The sequence below is a fragment of the Galeopterus variegatus genome, unplaced genomic scaffold (genome assembly GCF_000696425.1).
Source record: "Galeopterus variegatus unplaced genomic scaffold, G_variegatus-3.0.2 Scaffold6136, whole genome shotgun sequence".
Classification (NCBI taxonomy): Eukaryota; Metazoa; Chordata; class Mammalia; order Dermoptera; family Cynocephalidae; genus Galeopterus; species Galeopterus variegatus.
In genome coordinates this window covers 91,753-99,401 of record NW_007732247.1, presented here as the reverse complement: position 1 = coordinate 99,401, position 7,649 = coordinate 91,753, and the positions used below count along the sequence as shown (strand labels likewise).

At 49.2% G+C, this 7,649-nt stretch overlaps 1 protein-coding gene across 1 annotated transcript in view; it reads right to left on the bottom strand.

The window, feature by feature from the left end:
• CORO2B (coronin, actin binding protein, 2B) overlaps window positions 1-7,649 on the bottom strand; it is a 76,875-nt gene that overhangs the window by 15,220 nt on the left and 54,006 nt on the right. The window contains exons 3-4 of the mRNA XM_008590480.1: window positions 2,188-2,337; window positions 1,331-1,495 (exon numbers count right to left, since the gene is read on the bottom strand). Of these exons, the coding sequence (XP_008588702.1) occupies window positions 1,331-1,495; window positions 2,188-2,337 (315 nt within the window). The remainder of the gene's footprint in view (window positions 1-1,330; window positions 1,496-2,187; window positions 2,338-7,649) is intronic.

The window sequence follows — 7,649 nt, the reverse complement described above, 5'->3', positions numbered from 1 at the left end:
GGGGGGGGGGGGGGGGGGGGGGGGGGGGGGAGAGCTAACCTCGCCAAGTCCCGTCAGGGGCTATGTACCGCGCCAGGCGCTCTCACCAGGGGCATTGCTTTTAATCCTCACAGCAATATCTACTGGAAAGGATCATTATCCCCATTTGGAGGATGAGGAAACAGGCTCAGGAGAACAAGGGACTCTTATGCTGGCTCACTGTCCAACAACTCGCTTCAGGAGGCTCCTTCTTAACTGGGCTGTCCTCTGCCTCCTCTCCTTCACATCAGCTCGTGACACCTCCATTTCCTCCTAACACACAACAGTCCTTCACCAGGTGAGTCAGCATCAGGTCAGAAAAGAGGCCAGTGGAGCAGTGCACAGATTCAGGCTGGTGCCACTCGCTCAAGAGGGAACAGCCCCTCACCCTGTCTGGGCTTGTGTCCGCATCGGCGAGCTGGAGGTCGGGTTCTCTGCTCTCTAACATCCTTTCTGTTCCCCAGGGGCTCTGGGTCCGAATCTAGCTACTCCTCGAACTGTGGAAGTCTCAACAAGGCCCGGTGTTCTCATGTGTAGAATAAAAGGGCCATCCTGAGGATTAGATGAGATAATGGAGAGCCACACAGTGAGCTCTGGGTAAACGTCAGTTCATACTAATGATGCCAACAACTAGGATTATTACTTGTAGTAGTAGTAGACAACCTTCTGGTGTTACACTATTGGATTCTTTCAAGATAAACACGCCCAGATCAAGCATCAATGCTTTCTTGTGTAGGAGGCAAACCTCAAATTTCATCCAAATTTCCATCCTACCTAAAACCCCATGACTAGCACACAGTAGGTTCTCAAGAAATGTTAATTGCTTACTAATGGCACCTAACCCCTTCCTCACAGCTGAGACTCAGAAGTTGAAGACTCAAAGACCATAAGTTGAACTGAGTTCGCCATCAGCCTCCCCACTCGGAGCCGTCTATAGGGATGGTACCCTGAGCCATTTCTTGCAGTTTGCTGGGCAGTGAGTCCAAATTCCTCCTCCTGGGCCCATGATGGGACTTGGGTAACACCTGGAGATTCATGTGCTAATGGTGTCACCAGAGCAGGCTAGAATAATCCCCTCTGGGGGAGGGAAGTGCAGTAGGGCAGGAAAGGGTACTGAGGTTCCTTCCCACATAGAACAAGGCAGGGTTCCTATGAACTGAGAAGGGCCCAGAACAGACAGGTTGGTCAACAGAGGTGTAGCAACATACATGGAAGAAGGGATCTGGCACAGCTTTTTTCTCCAGGCCTGGCTGAAAGCTGAGCCCCAGGCCCCAAAGCTTCCCACCACCCTCAAAAAAATGTAGGGTTCCACCTGCAGAACACGGCCGGAGCGGGGCTCGATCACACGCAGCTTCTTGTCCTTGCATGTGGTGGTGAGCAGGCTACCATCCGTGTTGAAGGACATGCAGAGGATCACGTCTGTGTGGCAGTCGATCATCTTCACTGGCTCTCCAACGTCCAGGTTCCAGATGAGGACCTGCGAGGGCAGATGTGCAGGGGGCAGGGTCAGCCGTTGCTGTGAGCACGGGTGTCTGTCCCAGGTCTGCACTTGACCGTCCTGGGAGAAACGCCCCATGCAGGGCCTGGGGTGTGCTGGCATGCAGAATGGTGTCATTGAGTTTTGTATCAAAAGGCTGGCATGTCCCTGCCACACAAATCACTAATATCCCTGGACAGATCCCAGCCCCAGCCTGGACCCAGTTTCCACAATTAGCAAGAAGGATACACGTTCCTTGGCCAGGTCCCAGGGGGATGGCACCCCCTTTTTAGGGCATGCCTGGGGGCAGCGGATGAGGCTCCACTTTCTTCCCTCCAGCAGCTTTGGCTTCTCCTTTTCCCCACTAGGAGGGCAACAGCCACCTCTTGGCTAAGAAGTGGGCAGACAAAGGGTGTGGGTGTGGAGTAGACATTCTCCTCCAGTCCATTAACCACCAGAGAAGGCAGGAAAGATACCTCCAGCCCCTGTGGACCCCAGGAATGATGAGGTGCACAGGTGATGCTCAGCAGTGTGTAGTGAATGAATAAATGAGTGAATGAACATGTAAGACAACATTGTTAACATGCTTCGGAAATAACAGTACTCCCTACGGGCCCCCAAAGATCCCCTTCTTTCTCCCTGTCCCCCCCACTGAGCTGGCTCTGACCACAGCTGCCCGCCCGGGTGCGTACCTTGTAGTCATAGCCAGCACTGAACAGGATGTTGTTGGTGGTGGGGTGCCACTCGACCAGCCCCACACGCCGGCTGTGCCCGTGCAGCTCCAGGAGCGCCTCAGTCATGTTCCGCTTCAGCCCACCCTCGGGTATTTCCCAGATCCGCACCTGCAGAGAGGGACCGAGGGCTGAGGCTGGGTAGCCAGGGCTAGGAAGTGCCCTTAATAAGAGGCACCCTCTCCCTCAGATGCCAAGATTTCTGCAATCTGCCTAATGAGGCTCCCCTTGGCTTGGGGCTATGGGCAGAGCCTGACTGAGGCCTGGCGGGAGGTCCCAGGGTGTGATCAGAGAGGGAAAGGACCATCTCCTCTTTGCCTTTGGGAGGCTTTTCTCTGAGAAGGCTCTGAGAAGGCATAATAAGAACTATTATTCCTGGCACATTGTTATTGCTATAGTCTAGCTAGGCTCAGAGGACCATGCCCGAGCAGCTTTTAGCAAGTGTTGTAATAAAAAGCCTCTCTTTGCTTCCCATCCCACATCCTCCTAAGAGAATCTGCCTTCCTTCTCTCTCCTCAGCCCCAGCGCCACTGTTTGTACCAGATGGCCTTGTCTCCCACCCTGTCCCCAACCCAGGACGGACAGCTGGGCAGAGGGAAATGCATCTGAGATGTGATGGGCTCAGGGGGAGAGCTGATTAGATGTTGGGGCCTGAGCCAAAAGGATGGGCAAGAGCCTGGATGTGGTTGCTATTTTCAGTCTTGTGGATGCTGACATAGAAACAGAAAAAGATGATCTGCAGAGAGGAGGCTGGGACATGCAGAAAGAAGCAGACAGAAGAGGCCACGTGGCCCCAGAGAGAGAAACCAAGCAGTTTCTCTGCAATCTCTGAATAACCCCCGATTATTTACATTAGCCCTGGTGGGCTTCCTCTCTCAAACCAGACATGCTTTGCATAGTTTCAACTGTTTCATCTATAAAGGAAGTGGGTGGGGAAATCCTTGCCCTGCCTCGCCTACTGGTAGAATAAAATGAGATAATGGTTCTAACTGTTTATAAACTGTGAAGTGCTCTAAAGATCTAAGGAATTATAATTCTTGTTATCATCATCACTAATACTATTTATTATAGTCTAACCGGGTGGAGAGGAAAGAGCACCTGTGACCACAATTTAGGACACCTTTAAAACAAACCTTTTGAAAATCTGAACTCCACCCTCACTAGTAAGAAGGAAAAACAGCTTTGAGATATTATCTATAATCTGCTAAAATAGCCAACTGGAAAAAAAAAAAAACCACCAAGAGCCATTGTTGGCAAGATTACACTGGAGCACATAGATTCAATCAGTGTTGGTAGTATTATAAATCAGAGTAATTCCTTTGGAAGCAATTTGGCAATTTTTAGTAGGAACCATAAAGACATTTATATTATATTCTTCGACCCAGTAACTTCATTCTTAAAATTCAATATAAGCAAAATCTTTATGCATAAAGATGTTCATTGCAACATCATCTATTCAAAAAAATGTAGAAACACTCTAAGTGACACTCTAAGTGGCATTAGGGGAACAATTTAATATGTTATATCAGTGTGTATCATTAGCCATTTGATTATAATCCTGAAGGCTGTGAATAAACACGGAATGAATGTGGAAGGAAGCCAAAGGCAGGGCCTACTGTGGGGAGCAAGGCTGGGAACACGGTGCTGGGAACTAAAGGAATTCCTTTGACAAGTTTCCGAACCAAGAAGGGTCTTCCTCCTCAGTCCATGAATCTACCAACTGGAGGGTTTCAGGACAAGAAGGGCAGGTTCAATCAAGGATTTGGGTCACCTTCGGGTGCACCATTCTCAGTTTCAGTAAATCTGTTTCAAAAGCCCACTGGAGAACAAGTTTATAATTAGGGTAGAGTTTAACATGTTTTCTGGTCCCCAGCACTCCCGCACAGCCCAGCGTGGTGGGGGTGGGGCCAGGGGACGAAGTGACGCAAAAGGACCCAGCATGACCTGTGGTCTTTCCTCAACAGCCACTGTGCTGCAAAGGCGTCCACAGAGGAGGACTGATGTAGAAATGGCAGGGAGGGTGGAGTTGGGACGAGCTGCTGCCACATGACTCAGGAGTCACCAATAAGACACATATTCCTCTTGTCTTCAAAATGTACTAGAGGAAGGTGGCCCTTGAAGTAGAGAGACTACTGCTTGGGTTAGACAGACCTACAACACACACACACACACACACACACACACACACACACACACACACACACACTTTTCTTTTTTACCTGAAAAGGCCACTGTTACACATGTTCTTTAACTTGCCTTTTTCATGTAACAAAGACAGCGGGCATCTTTCCACACACTCCATGTACATCTACCTTGTCTTTCAAGTGGCCAGAAAGACATCTGCTGTATGTCTGTTCCATGATGAATTTAATCAACCTCTGTTAACCTTAAACAACTGGGTTCTGCCCAATTTTTTTTTTTCACTATTACAATTCATTCTATGATGAACATCGTAATACAAGTTTGTGCATGGGTGTGAATATTCTTGTAGGACAGATGCCTAGAAGTGTTTCATTTTTTTTTGTCCCCAAAAGCTGTCGCAGTTTTTACCTACAGAGTCTTTACCTGTGTTCCTAAAACCACACCTTTTATTTATTTTTTCCTTTTTGTCTTTTTTACTGACCGGTAACGGGATCGCAACCCTCGGNAAGCCCACTGGAGAACAAGTTTATAATTAGGGTAGAGTTTAACATGTTTTCTGGTCCCCAGTACTCCCGCACAGCCCAGCGTGGTGGGGGTGGGGCCAGGGGACGAAGTGACGCAAAAGGGCCCAGCATGACCTGTGGTCTTTCCTCATCAGCCACCGTGCTGCAAAGGCGTCCACAGAGGAGGACTGATGTAGAAATGGCAGGGAGGGTGGAGTTGGGACGAGCTGCTGCCACATGACTCAGGAGTCACCAATAAGACACATATTCCTTTTGTCTTCAAAATGTACTAGAGGAAGGTGGCCCTTGAAGTAGAGAGACTACTGCTTGGGTTAGACAGACCTACACCACACACACACACACACACACACACACACACACACACACACACACACTTACACTTTTCTTTTTTACCTGAAAAGGCCACTGTTACACATGTTCTTCAACTTGCCTTTTTCACGTAACAAAGACAGCGGGCATCTTTCCACACACTCCATATACATCTACCTTATCTTTCAAGTGGCCAGAGAGACATCTGCTGTATGACTGTTCCATGATGAATTTAATCAACCTCTGTTAACCTTAAACAACTGGGTTCTGCCCAATTTTTTTTTTTCACTATTATCCATGATGAATTTAATCAACCTCTGTTAACCTTAAACAACTGGGTTCTGCCCAATTTTTTTTTTCCAATTCATTCTATGATGAACATCGTAATACAAGTTTGTGCATGGGTGTGAATATTCTTGTAGGACAGATGCCTAGAAGTGTTTCATTTTTTTTTGTCCCCAAAAGCTGTCGCAGTTTTTACCTACAGAATCTTTACCTGTGTTCCTAAAACCACACCTTTTAAAAAAATGATGTTTGCCCATCTGATAGGTCAAAAGTGCCATCTCGCTGTTGTTCGGACTTGCATTTCTTTGATTCATAGAAGTACTGGGTATCCTTTCCTGTGTTTATTGGCCACCCTTGCTTGCACTTGGGTTGGGCTCTAGAAGCTTTTGGACTCAAAGGGATGAGACCTCACGGGGCAGAATGACAGGCCAGCGGGGGTGTCAGGGAGCAGAGGATTCTGTCTATGGGCACTTTGTTCTGTATCCTGAGGAGGGCAGAGAAGTAGGAAACACACACACACGTCAAGCCATTCAGTGTGTAAACGGTGATAGAGGCAGCAGAGTCGTCTCTGGCCATTGAGAAAGATCTTTGAAACCAAACTTCAAGCGTCTTTCACTCCACCAATACCTCCTGAGGGCCTCCTGTGAGCCAGGCCCTGTGCTCTGGAGCAGCACACAGCAGCAGAGAAGGCAGACAACTGCGGGAGCACTGGCTGGAGAAGCCTCGAATCCAGTCCTGGGGTGATGGTGGTGGGAGGGCCGTGTGGGTCTGGGTATAGTGGGTGGGGAAACTGCAGGCCTGGCTGGCGTGGGGCAGCCTGGCAGGTGGCAGAGGAGGCCAGAGGCCAGAGGCTGTGTGTGTCACACCTTGTCACTGAGGCCCCGAGACGCCCTGTTTGGGCCCAGAGTCTCAGATAAAACCCTTTCCCAGAATAACCTAATGCCTGAGCAGCCCAGCTAACTGAGGTGTCCTGGATTATGCCAGGTGCCGGGTTAAGGTAGAGACGCATTAGGGGTTGTGGAATGAGGCTCCACGCAGGCTCTAATCCCACTCACTAGTTGGGTGACTTTGGACAAGCCAGTTAACTTCTCAGAGGCTCAGGGTCTTTGTATAGAACATAAATAAGACACGTGTACCTTTTAGAGGTATGTGGGTTAAACTAAACTGGGCTTCAGAGTCCTTGTGAGTCTGAAGCTTTCTAGCCACATGAGCCGATTTGTTGGGGTGACAGTTCTGCCTAGGAGCCTGGAGGCTAAGCCAAGTGGGGGAGAGCAGGTGGTGTCTGTGCCCAGGTTTCAGCCCCTGGACTACATCCAGGGTGGAAGCCAAAAGACCTGTTTTCATTGATAACTGTTAGAAGTAGGGTCCCAGGAGGGGCTTGGGATGCCAGAATGAATAAATATCCCTCAGAGAGGGAGAGAGGTGCCTTGCCTTATCCCCATACGATTTTAGCCACTTCCCTCCCTGGGCCTGTGTTTTCTTATCCACACATTGGGGCAGTATTAATCTTCCAAACTTCTCTGCTTCTGACATCATTGATTGCATCACGGGGGGAAGAACACTGGCTCTGCTCAATCTGTAGCTAAGAAGCTGGGAAAGAAATTTCAGTTAATTAGTATTGAAGTGATTTGTTTGAAACAAAGAGTAGATGGGGTGCGGGACGGTTGCTGTGGATCTCCCCAGAGGTTGTTCTGGGGTGTTACTTCAATTCAACAGGAAACCCAGCAGGGTCTGCCAAACCGGATTTCCGGAAGGAAGGGGTGGAGAGAAGTGGCAAAAGCAAGCCAGCTGTGCCTGGGACTGTCCTCTTCATAGGTCCCTGGGCCAGAGCCCTGTTTAACTCTGTTACATTTAATCCAACACAATACGCTCAGCACACACCCCCTGCCCCTGTGCCACATGCACTAGATGTCGGGGGACAGTCTTTGGTCTCAAGTAACTCACATTCGTGTGGGGCAGACAGCGGATACTGCAGACAAGGCTAAGGCAAGGCAGCTGATAAGGACAGTTAATAAAGCCATGAAACCAAATGTCCCCGTGCATGGGGGAAGGAGCAGCTGGCCAACAAAGCGAGAGCTTTGTGGTCTGATAAGCTCCGTCCAAATCGAGACTCTGACCTTACTGGCTGTGAGCCTTTGGCCATGTTATTTAGCCTCTCTGAGC